The sequence below is a fragment of the Uloborus diversus genome, chromosome 10, assembly GCF_026930045.1.
Source record: "Uloborus diversus isolate 005 chromosome 10, Udiv.v.3.1, whole genome shotgun sequence".
Lineage (NCBI taxonomy): Eukaryota > Metazoa > Arthropoda > Arachnida > Araneae > Uloboridae > Uloborus > Uloborus diversus.
Genome location: NC_072740.1, coordinates 24197057 through 24209480, shown reverse-complemented (window position 1 = coordinate 24209480; position 12424 = coordinate 24197057). Strand labels below are relative to the sequence as shown.

At 37.0% G+C, this 12424-nt stretch overlaps 1 protein-coding gene across 1 annotated transcript in view; it reads left to right on the top strand.

The window, feature by feature from the left end:
- Positions 1–6867: 6867 nt before the first annotated feature.
- The window catches only part of LOC129231435 (tetratricopeptide repeat protein 38-like), a 66242-nt gene continuing 60685 nt past the window's right edge, over positions 6868–12424 (top strand). The window contains exon 1 of the mRNA XM_054865750.1: positions 6868–6965. Coding sequence (XP_054721725.1) covers positions 6939–6965 — 27 coding nt within the window. The 5' untranslated portion in view covers positions 6868–6938. The remainder of the gene's footprint in view (positions 6966–12424) is intronic.

The following is a 12424-nucleotide window of genomic DNA, read 5'->3' as shown; positions in this document are numbered from 1 at the left end:
AAATCTAAAGAGCTGAAATCCTTTTTTGGAACTGTTTGCACAATTTACAGTCGAACAACTACCCATTTGACTCAATTTAGCACATGCTAAAGAAATGTAAACATCAGCAGCAATGCTATTGCTACGAAGCACTGGATCAAGTTTGCTCCAAAATGGCGGATGCGTCGGCTCCTCCACTATAGGGGCCTTAGGTAGAACAGCTGTGTTCCGAACGCTCGTAGTTACACCTTGGCAGTTCTAGTTCATCAGCAAACGATGCTCCAATCAAAGTGTAACTTTCGTGATGGGAAAGTTACGTGCGTTATGATGAAAACATGAAACACGACCGGTTTCGCAAACACAGACTTCGTGACGTTTGTGATCTCGCGAACCGCTTCCAGACAGCGGTGCGACAGGTTGTTACCAAGTCGACCGCCATAAAACGACTGCAATGTTTCATAGAATCTTTATAACTGGAGAGGCCCACGCATCCGGTCTAGGAAGATTGGGCGCCGCAGATTGGGCGCCGGGAACTTTGGGCGCCAGGAACTTTGGGCGCCGAGCACTTTGGGCGCCGGGAACTTTGGGCGCCGAGCATTTTGGCGCAAGGAGTTTTGGGCGTCGAGCATTTTGGGCGCCGGGAACTTTGGGCGCCGAGCATTTTGGGCGCCTGGAACTTTGGGCGCCGAGCACTTTGGGCGCCGGGAACTTTGGGCGCCGAGCATATTGTGCCCAGTATTCCCGGGGCCTAAAATGCTCGGCGCCCAATGTTCCCGGCGGCGAATTTTGAAACGCTCTCAATGCTTATGTTACGGTAGCTACTGGTTAGTTAACCACATGACAGCTAATGATCACGTGCTCCAATCAACTGCTTAGAACGGTAACCGGTTGATCATAGAACGCTGGGGTTAGTAACCGGTCGACCGGTGAGGTTCGTCGAACGCAAGGAATGCTTGCGTTCGCCGAGCTCAACTGGTAGCTACCGGTTTATCGATCACGTGACATCTAATGATCACGTGCTTCATATTAATACGGTAACCGGTTGATGATAGAACGCAGCGGTTAGCAACCGGTTACTCAGTGGTCGACCGGTTGGGATCGCCGAACAAAACCAATTACAGTAAAGTAAGACAAAACAACGTAAGCAGAAGCATAAATTTGTAAATTACAGCAGACACGTGTTTCGGCGTTACAGGGAACGCCTTTTTCAATGCAAAAAATAATGAGCTTCATTATTTTTTGGCTAGTGCATTCTTACACCCTTTGAACTTGTTCGTTTCCGTTTTTTTCCCTGACATTCATGGCATGCGAAAAATCCGGAAAACTTGCAGAAGGGGTTGATATTCATATTGTATTGTAATTAACTGTGAATTTGGAGCACTTCAGAAGTGATTGGTAGTTGGGGGAAAGGGTTCCAAACCTAACAACAATACAGACGTAAATTAAGATTCAGAAAAAACCCTACGAAAACGGAAATATTTCACAACACAAAAAACAGTAAATCGTGAAATTAAAACGAACTAAAACTTTAAACAGCAAGATTTCGCATTGCAATTTCTACCTCACAATTTAATGGGGCGGCTCTGTTTACATTTTACTCGGGGTTGCTTTAATGAATCCAGGTCACCATGCTGTTTAATAGAACGCGCTCGTTTTTATTTCTCATTTCTCCAATGTACTGTAATTGGTTTTGTTCGGTGATCCTAATCGGTCGACCACTGAGTAACCGGTACTAACCGCTGCGTGATCATTAGATGTCACGTGATCGATTAACCGGTAGCTACCAGTTGAGCTCGGCGAACGCAAGCATTCCTTGCGTTCGACGAACCTCACCGGTCGACCGGTTACTAACCGCAGCGTTCTATGATCAACCGGTTTCCGTTCTAAGCAGTTGATTGGAGCACGTGATCATTAGCTGTCACGTGGTTAACTAAACGGTAGCTACCGTAACGCAAGCATTGAGAGCGTTTCAAAATTTGCCGCCGGGAACATTGGGCGCCGAGCATTTTAGGCCCCGAGAATACTGGGCACAATATGCTCGGCGCCCAAAGTTCCCGGCGCCCAAAATGCTCGGCGCCCAAAGTTCCCGGCGCCCAAAGTGCTCGGCGCCCAAAGTTCCAGGCGCCCAAAATGCTCGGCGCCCAAAGTTCCCGGCGCCCAAAATGCTCGGCGCCCAAAGTTCCCGGCGCCCAATAGTCGGCGCCAGATTTGCGGCGCCCAATCTTCCCATTTCGGACGCATCAGCCATTTTGGAGCAGGCGTACAACAGGGAAAGCCACCTTTATTGGCAATTGTTCGCCAAACAGGGAACGAGAGGGTCCGGTCTAGGAAGATTGGGTTCCGCGGATTGGGCATTGTCGATTGGGCACCGGGAACTTTGGGCGCCGAGCATTTTGGGCGCCGACCATATTGTGCCCAATGTTCTGGGCACCCAATGTTCCAGTCGTCCAAAGTTCCCGGCGTCCAAAATACTGGACGCCCAAAGTGCCTGGCGCCCAATAATCCCGGTGCCCAATCTGCGTCGCCCAATCTTCTCATTTCGGGGTTTAAGGGTGTGGCTTTGCTCCCCCTGGCTTTGGGGGAGGGGGAGGGATTTTACTTTAATAAATTTTTGTTCGAAACTTTTAAACATTTAAAATAAATTTAAAATAATGTTTTAAGGCAAAAAAAGAAATCAATTCATGTTAAGCAAAGGGCAAATTGGGGCCTCAGTGGCCGAGCGGTCTAAGTGACTGCTTGACATTGGCACACTTGAGGCGGTGGGTTCGACTCCCACCCTCGCTCCGGTTGCACTTTCCCTTCTTTGTGATGTAAACTCCTTCATGTGTTGTTTATATGTCTAATAAAAAATATATCATGCGTAAGGGAGGCAAAGCACTCAGATTGTAGTCCTCATCAAAAACAAAACCTGTGCAATTAAGCACCTAAAGAAAAGAAAGAAAGTACAAATTGCAATCACGTAAGAACGTACACCACGAACAGTGGTGGATTGGCCCTGCGTGCCATTGGCCCGCGGGCCGGTGCATATATGGGCTGACTGATCACCCTCCCTCCACTGCGTACTCGAACATGTACCCCTTCCAACTTGTGCCACTTCGTTTTTTAATTGTATAAGTGCAAATTTTCGAATTTTGACGAATCCGAACGTTTTGAGGTGTGTGAGTCTATATTTCGACCATTTTTGGAAAATGTCTGCGTGTGTGTGTGTGTGTGTGCGTTTTACGTATGATGTGTGTAACCAGTTTTTGTGGCCACTCTACAGCAGTCGCATGAAATCGAATGAAATTTGGAACACTTATGTGCCCCTATATGAACTTGTGCCCATTTTTTTTTTGGCGTGAATTCTTCCAAGGGGGGAGGGAGGGCGAGCAATGGGACGTTTTTTGAGTTATGCGTGCCTGCTATTCCCCAAGAAGTAACTGGGCGGAATCAAACAAAACTTGGTCCATGCGTTACCCTTTAACAGGTACAGGTGCTGATTCAATTTTGGTGTCAATAGCTCAAATGGGGATTGAGCTATAGAATTTTTTTTTGTCGTCAATTGTGACTGCTGTATCTCAAGAAATAATGAACGGAATCAAACAGAAATTTATCGACAAGTAGCCCTTAGGGTATAAGAGCTGATTCTATTTTGGTGCCAATGGCTGAAAAGGGGGTGGCGCAATCGAACGTTCTTTTCATTCCATTGTGAATGCCATATCTCAAGAAGTAATGCTACGTTCTGGATGAAATTTGGAATAAATGTGAATTCATATGTAAACAGGCGTTGGTTCAACTTTGCTGCCCACCGCTCCATGGGGGGGGGGGGGAGGGCTGATTTTTTTTCTTTTTTTTTGTGAATAAAAATAGCTTTTTAAATGCAACAAATAAGAAAGTTAATCGTAATAGATTGTCGTCTGCGTATTTCGCGTGATTTGACCTGTTGGAAAATAAAATGACGAGATAATCGCGATGATTTAAACTTTTTAACTGTTGTCACCTTGTGTTTGTTAACAAGAAAATGTTTAATTATTTCAAGCAAGACTTTTAAAATAATTTTCAAATTTCATTCCTTGCTTTGCTTTTCAGATAAATCGGGAATGGGGATGGTCGTCAAGTTTTGGCGTATGTAATTTTATTTCTGTTGTGAATATCGCTTCCTCGTGAAGCATGGGGAGGGATCAGAATCATAACTACAAAACGACAAAACACATCACAAAAATTACTAAACTCATGTTCATGTCTATGAGCGCCAGCAACGGGTGCATTCTCTCCGTTGACTTTTAACAATAAAATAAAATTAATTAAACAAGGTCTACAAATACTTAGGAAAAATTACAAAATACATCAAGGGAAATATGGTTCACTTTCATGTTCTTGAGCACCGGTAGTGCGCTGCTTCAAGAGCACTTTCAACCCTTGGCTTTTAAAAATAAAATTAGTTGATTTTAAAAAGTAATATCTCTTTTAGACTTTTTTAATATTAAATTCCTTTTATTTATTTTTTACTTATTGCAAACTTTTCCTTTACTTTACTTATCTTTCTTCGCTGAATAGTTTCAACAAAGATAAAAATACAACTCACTATTCGCTTCAAAGAAGCCCAGTGGCTCTAACGCTTACCCCTTTCACGCCACAGGTCTGGGATCGATTCCGGATTGGGCTTGGTCGTCTCAGCCATTCATCCCTTCAGTTGGTTGATAAAAGGAGTACCAAGCGTGCTTGGGAACTAAACACTGGGGGTCCCACGTTAAAGGCTGACAACCTTACCGGAATATCTGCTCTTGCAGTGGCGATTTACTAGGGGTCGGGTGGGGCGACCGCTCCTTCCGTGACCGTCATTTTCTGAAACCAATGATATAGAATTGAAAGAATTACTATACATTCCACAATTCGCTTTAAATCAATTTTAGAAAGTTAGTGTAGTCGAGGATGGACAGCGTTATCCACTTTTTAATTTGAACCTAAGCTCGTCTCTTCGCCTTTTTTCGAATTTTGATAATTTTTATATTTCTATATGTGTTTTTAAACCGTACTTCAACCTACACTATACTGGTATGACAAGACATTGCTATGATTTAGAACAGTTGTTTCCAACTCTGGTGGGGATCACCCTCAAAGGTTCGATTTGACACTACAAGGGTATGAAAATTCGTTACATGCGATTAATATTTAAAAGACAGGATAAGGGGGGAGGGCATTTGTCTCCTTGCCACTCTACATGACGGGTCGGGGGGGGGGGGGATAGCTTTCACGGTTTTCAACCGCCACCCTCTTGAATAGACTGTAAATCTGCCCCTGTGCTCTTACACCCCACAGCCCTTAATCATAACCCGGATCTTTCTAAAAATATCGTAAAAAATTCGAGGAATATCTTCATTCCTATCCCCTATCTACCCCCTTTCAGAGTTTGCCAAATAAAACTTGAAATTGAACCTCTAAGACTTCAATTTTGAAAAATGCCAATAGAGCCCCCCCCCCCTAGACTCACCCAACAACAGAAATAAATTAAAACTGGTTTCTTAGGACATCATCAATTTCGCAAAATTTACGATGGAGAAATCCCGAATCCCCTATTCTCGATCTAGGAAGATTGGGCGCCTGGAACATTGGGCGCCGAGCACATTTTGCCAAATGTTCCCGGCGCGCAAAGTGCTCGCGCCCAAAATGCTCGGCGCCCAATCTTCCAATTTGGTTGTTGATGAACACGCGTCACTTGACATTACTTTTATTTTCGAGGTAGACTTTGCAAAGCCGGGCCACGCTGTCGCAGTAAAATAAATCAAATAATCTGTCTCCCTTAAAATTAAAGTGAGTTATTTCTAGTGAAATTCCAAACTGGGTTTTGCATATCCAAGCACTGATACACACTTCAAACTATCTTTCTTAACATTAAAGTAGCGCATTTTGTGGCAGTGAAACATGTATTAATATTTTCAAAAGACTTTTAAATCACGTAATTTGCCGCCCCTCAAATTAAACAGAATTTCTAATTGAATTTCGAACTATTTTTTGCATATTCAAGCACTGGTACAAACTCTAAATTATTTTTTTTAAAGTTAAAGCTGTTTTTCTTATAGCGCTGAAAGAAATATTAAAACTTTAAAAAAAAAAGTTTCAATTTCGAAATTTGCCGCCCCTGAACTGTCGCCCAGGTCGCCTACCCCATCAGGAGCCAGGCCCGTATCTACCAGTTTGTTGGCACTCTCATTATTCAATGAGATGACATCTGCTCAATTATTCACTAATTCAGCAGACTGATGAGATCTAATAAGAGCAAAACTTCAGTCTCTGGATATTTTAACAGTACTGGTCTGGTATGTTGCATGTAGATATATCTACAGTTCATGAATTATTAATGCATTGAGAATTTCCAAATCTTAACAAGCCAAGCATAAAACTTGAAGGAAAAAAGAGGACAAGATTATCACTAAAAACAATCAGAAAAGTAATGATTCAATGGTTGCGTTCGACGAGCTCGACCGAGAGCTACCGGTTAGTTAATCACGTGACAGCTTATGATCACGTGCTCCAATCAACCAATCAACTGCTTAGAATGGTAACCGCTGTGGTAACCGGTTGATCATAGAACTATCTGATTTACAGCGCCATCTACAGTTGATTTCCATTCCCAATTTTCATTTTTTTTGCCTTTCAAGCATTTGTTTGCGAAATAATTCTCAATAAACAAACCTGTTTAAAAAATAATATAATCAAGTAAATAAATTATACATTCATAAGAATTATGTTTTTGCATTCATACCAATGATTCCGTATAAACAGTTAGGCAACAAATTTTTCATTGTGGGCGTGGAGCTATGATGGTGTTTCCGTCGAATAACGTTATTATGTTATCTCCACATTGCTGACGACCAAACTTGTGGCAGTGTGCTGCCTACTTGGATTTTGTCCATTATCTACGGCTGAAAAAAAGCCATATTATTATATGTTTTGTTGTTGATTCGAGATATGAACTAAGAATGAGGCAATTTTGGAGAGGTGTTTCTGTAAGATTATGTTTTGGTATATTGTAGTACGAGAATGTATATTGTGCATCTGGCTGTCAGAGTCCTAATGACATTGTGCACGATTTTATGTTGGATGTCATGTTGCGCTTTTCTGGAGCATATGATTTCCAATTTTAGAATCTGATTTTTCCATAATTTAAATTGACAAATCTTTATTTTGGATTGTTCATCTGAAAAGCTTAAATTTTTTACTAAAATTTCAAAAATTAGTAAGCTGTCATTCATCGAAAAGTTGAGCGGCGCGTATGGTTTGCACTGAACTTATTTTTAATGTCAGCGAGATGCAACCCGTTTCTTTCAATCTGGTTATTTCAATAGTACAAGTATTAATAGTAATTTTTATTAATGCATATTAATTACTTATTGAATGTTAATTCTTTGCTTTATGCAGTGTGTTCAAGGATAAGGTTTTCTTTATCAAATGTAAACAAAATTTCGAGGGAGAGAGAAAATTGGTAACTAAATAGTTCTATAAAAATGAAACTATTCATGTCACACATTACTGTCTTTTTTTATGTGAAGTAATTTTTGTTAGTATCATCCTACACATCTTTCTGCAGGAGTTGCAAAATTGTTTGACAAGCAATCTGTTTAGAGGAAGAAAAATTGATTTTTAGTTTGAGCGGGAAAATAATGGTGTCCTTTCCTATATTTATTGGATTTCATTTGTGTCTTTCTAATTATGGATTTTTTTGTCATTGTCATTTATAAATTAGTCTTTTTAAAAAAGTTTTGTTTGTGCTTGGATGAAATAACTTGGATTAGTGACAGTTGGCTTAAAAGAAATTTTCATTATTAGGCTTAGTTCCTTTGTTCCTTCTATATTAAAGGAGAATAACATGAGTATTTTTATGCGAAAAAATTATAGAGATTTTCTTTGTTGTCATTTAGTATAAGTATGCGTGATGGCATATTTTGTGCATTAAGCCTCATTCCATCTATAAGCTAATTTCTCTACATTTAGCTAATGCATAAATATCTATTTTCTTTACCTTTCGACGCTCACAGGAGGAAATTAAACAAAATTTTAAACTTTTTACTGTGGCGTAGATCTACAGAAAATATTATTCAAATGCATAAAAAAGACTTTAAATCATGTAACTTGTCGCTATTACTATGAAAATCATAATTTCGCTTGAAATTCCTTTTTTCTTTCCATAAAATTAGTCATGGCAAGAACAGGGATCAAAGTCATCCTATATTTCCTATAAATCCTATATTTTTCAAACAAGGTCAAAAACCATCTTATATTTTCTATAAATCCTGTATTTCCAAAAAAAATCCTATATTTTTCAAACAAGGTCAAAAACCATCTTATATTTTCTATAAATCCTGTATTTCCAAAAAAAATCCTATATTTTGGAGTTGTTAAAATTATACCAAATTTTTTATAGTTGTATTGACATAAAAGGGAAAATATAAGAGGGTGTGAGATGGATACACCCTAATGTACATCAATAACGAAGATATTCCTAAGAATGTAGCAGATAATCTGTCAATAAATATTGGAATTTCATCTTTAACGGGAAGGATGAAAAGCTGCGCTACCCTAATTTGACCAAACTTGATAAGGCTGCCCTGACTTTCTCCCAAGTCCAAACTTCTGAGGAGAGAGCCTTGATGAAAGAATTGTAACTAGTGACAAACCAAGCATGAGTCAACACGATTGTTGCTCTCAGACTGATAAAAGACTTGGTAAAACACCCCGTGGAAAATATTGATGTAAATAAAATAAAAAATGATCCAGTTGTGCAAAGCAGCACACTTGAAATATAAAGAAGAGAAGAAAAAAAAAATCTGGGAAAAATAAGAATTAAAAATATAAAGCCTAATATCAAATGATGAAAAAAAAAATCTTTAGATAAACTGAAAGGATTTAAGGAAAGCATTACTTCAGCTCAGACAATGATAGATGAGAAGAATTCAAAATTAAAAATTAGGACTCAAATGTAAATTCATGATTGATATTGAGGCGGGATAAGCTGTAATAGACGCTGGTAATAAAAAATTTAAACGCTGCTCAGGAAGAGTCGAGCAGTTCTATATAATTTGTTGCTAAATCATTTTGATTTTTAATTAAAATAAATTGTCATTTCCCATAATATTATCATTGTTTTTATTTATTTTTTGCATGTAAGAAATTAAAATTTTTATATTCTGACAGTAAAGAATCAATAAGGTATGTCTAACAATTTTTGTATACATATTTTTTCATCAGTGGCACTAAAAGGTAAACTTTTTTATGATGTGTATGAAAAATTTAATCATTTTTTGGTGTCCTATAAATCCAAATTTTTTCAAAACGTATCCTATATTTTTTCGAAAATTGTCCTATATTTTGTCAGTTGGTCAGTTTGATCCCTGCAAGAAATTTTTTTGATTTAAAAAAAATTTAATACAGTGAAACCTGTGTAAGTTGACCACATGCGGTGCACTACTTTAGTGGTCAACTTAAACAGGTGGTCAGCTTATAGAGGTTGAATTACATGATACAGATCTAATTCTGTGCCTGAAAATGGCGGTCAACTTAGACAGGTGATCAACTTACAAGGGTGGTCAATTTTACAGGTTTTACTGTAGGACTTTTTGTAGGTGTATACATCTTTTGAAAACATCATGGCACAGAAATCCTGTGTTATAATCAGGGTCCAATTCACTTATTGTGATTCCCTAGGCCGAATCCTTTTCTCAGAGACCCCTTGAAGTCAAACTTTACAGTTTTAGCTATTAACTGAAACAATTTCAGCCATTTAGGGGGCCCCTAAAAAGCAAGTTTCAAGGCCATGGCCTAGTTGGCCTATTCGCAGGGTTGTAGTTTTGGCCTGACAAAACTCATTTTATCCATGCCACTGGCAAAAACTGGTTAAAACTGGATTTAACCACCATAGAGCTGGCCAACACTGTATTGTATAAAAACACACTAATATGTGTACACATACAGTTTGCATGCATAATATTGCACATTTTATTGCATGATTAAAAGAAATGGGATGTACATTTATCATAATTGGAATAATTTTTAAAACTGATTTATTGATTGACTGCAGCTTTAATATTAAAAATTATTCATAACGAAGACAAAGAACCCTCATTTATTAGGGAAACTAATAGTTATTCTTCACAAAACTTAAAACATGTTTTCAATGTATTAAAAGATTAGTTTTTACATGTATTAAAAAATTAGTTATAAGTTAACTTTGATAAATTTTGAAATTAATTTTGTGTGCATAGAACTATGAAACAATTAGGTATATATTGTGCTATTTAGACTGTTTAAAACTTATTTTTAAGATGAGGTGACTAACCTTTTGGAATATTCTGTCATTTATTACTTGCATAGGGTGTAAAATGAACTGCTTACTTAAATAATGAGTAGTGACTGATTATGGGATTGATGTTTCTTTTAATTGTATACTCATTAATTTTGATTTTAAACTTTATTATTTCTTATATCCACATCCAATGGCCAAAACTAGATCAAACTAATTTTATCCAAGCCGGTTTTAACTGGTTTTATCCATGGTTAAAACTACCACTGGCCGAAACTCTAACAACCCTGCTATTCAGTAATCAGGCCCTGGTTATAATCTTGTTTACTGATGAAAGAAATATCTTTTTGCTGGAAATTCAGAAATGTTCAGTTGGATCAAATAACATGCGCAGTAATGTTTTATTATTTTTTTGAAAGCCTTTTTATTACAAATTTGGTGTAAAATATTTCTAGCATTTTTAATGCTAGAAGTGTGGGAGTTACGGTATAAAGCAGTGGCATGAGATGAAATAGTCTTAAGCTATAAAATATTTTCTAACATTAGAAAAAAAAATTATAAATTAAACGTGAAATAAAAAGAGTAATTAGGTTGTATGATATAGTGTAAGAAATATAAAAACTCTGTTGGTTGAAGATATTGGAATATTTGGAAATGTACATGAAAGAATCGGAGGTTAGTGTTTTGTCTCGGATATGTTTTATTATTGGTTTCGAAAAGGATGTTGACAAACTTAATTTTCTGAATGCTGCTTGAATTTGCACTTGTACTTAGAGTTAAGTAAAGGGAGTTATATATGATGCCGACTGGTTAAGGTTAAAATTTGTCATTGTCACCTGGTAGCTAAATTAAAAAGAATGGGTTCTGAAAATTCTTTTGGTGGTTGTCACTTTGATAATCTTCTTTTTTCCATTCTGGAATAAATAACTTTCTGTAATATATATATTTGGATAAAGAGCTCCTTTTCTGCTAATGTCATTGAAAATTATTTAAAATTGCATTTTTGGAACTTTGATATAGGAAAGTATCTAAGGAAAGTTCCCGTGTCTCGGTTCAGGGAGGGGGCACTCGCCCCCACCTCCCCATTGTATCCATCCTTGCACACAATCTAAACATTTGTGTGCCTTGTAATTACGTTACTAACAAAAAATTTAAGAAAAGTGTAATATGCAGTTGGATCATTATACAAAAAACATAGGTTTTTGAAGTCGTAGTTCATGAAAGAAAAAAATGGAATTTTTTTAAAAAGTTACTTTATATTCCTTTTAGGCACCTTTGTACTCTCACATAGTTAGTCACATTCTTTATTGATTATTTTGTAACTTTGTTTTGTAGTTAAAATTTTGGATGTGAACAGATGGTAACAGATAGTAAATATATATTTTAAATGTTATTTTTAAACTTTTCATTTAAATAAACATTGCATCTTGTACAAGGAACACGATTTGAACTGACTAAAATGTACACATCCTTCTTAAAATGGATTTTTAAAGAAAGTTGTATGCTCCATTTCTGATTATATCATATCCTCATTCATATCCTCCATTACATCTATGCTGTAATGGAGGATACAAATACCTATGTTTTGCTATGATCATTATGTTGATTTAGGGTTAACACAACATGTTTAGAATTTACTTAAAAAAAAGTGATTCAATTTTAACTATAAAAAATTTTTTGTACACAAATAATTCTTTCCTTTTTAACTTAAGAACAGAGGATACACAAAGTTAAGGACCTATTTGACTTCAAAGAGAATAATGTTAAAATTCTTTCACACTAAGTTCTTTAGCTTCACTATGAAAATAGAAGTTGAAAAGAGCTAACTTATGATTCTAAACCTCTGTAATGAGCTGCCAGTACTGCCGTCTATAGGAAATTCTATTACTTTAATCAAATCCTGAGGATACAAGAAATACTGTGACAGTGATTCAAAATATTATGAATGCTATATATATTTTTATTTTACAACATAATTCTTTTAACCTATTAAAAAAACATCAAATGATTTAAATTTCACTATTAAGTCTGTTTTATTTTTTTGTGTTGAGTAAATAAATGAAAAAGTACATGGGAAGAAATTTGTTGAGACATGTAACGGAGGCATACAAGTATCCCTCCGTTCAGTGAAAAAACATTTAAAAATTTTTATAACACCATTAATTTGTA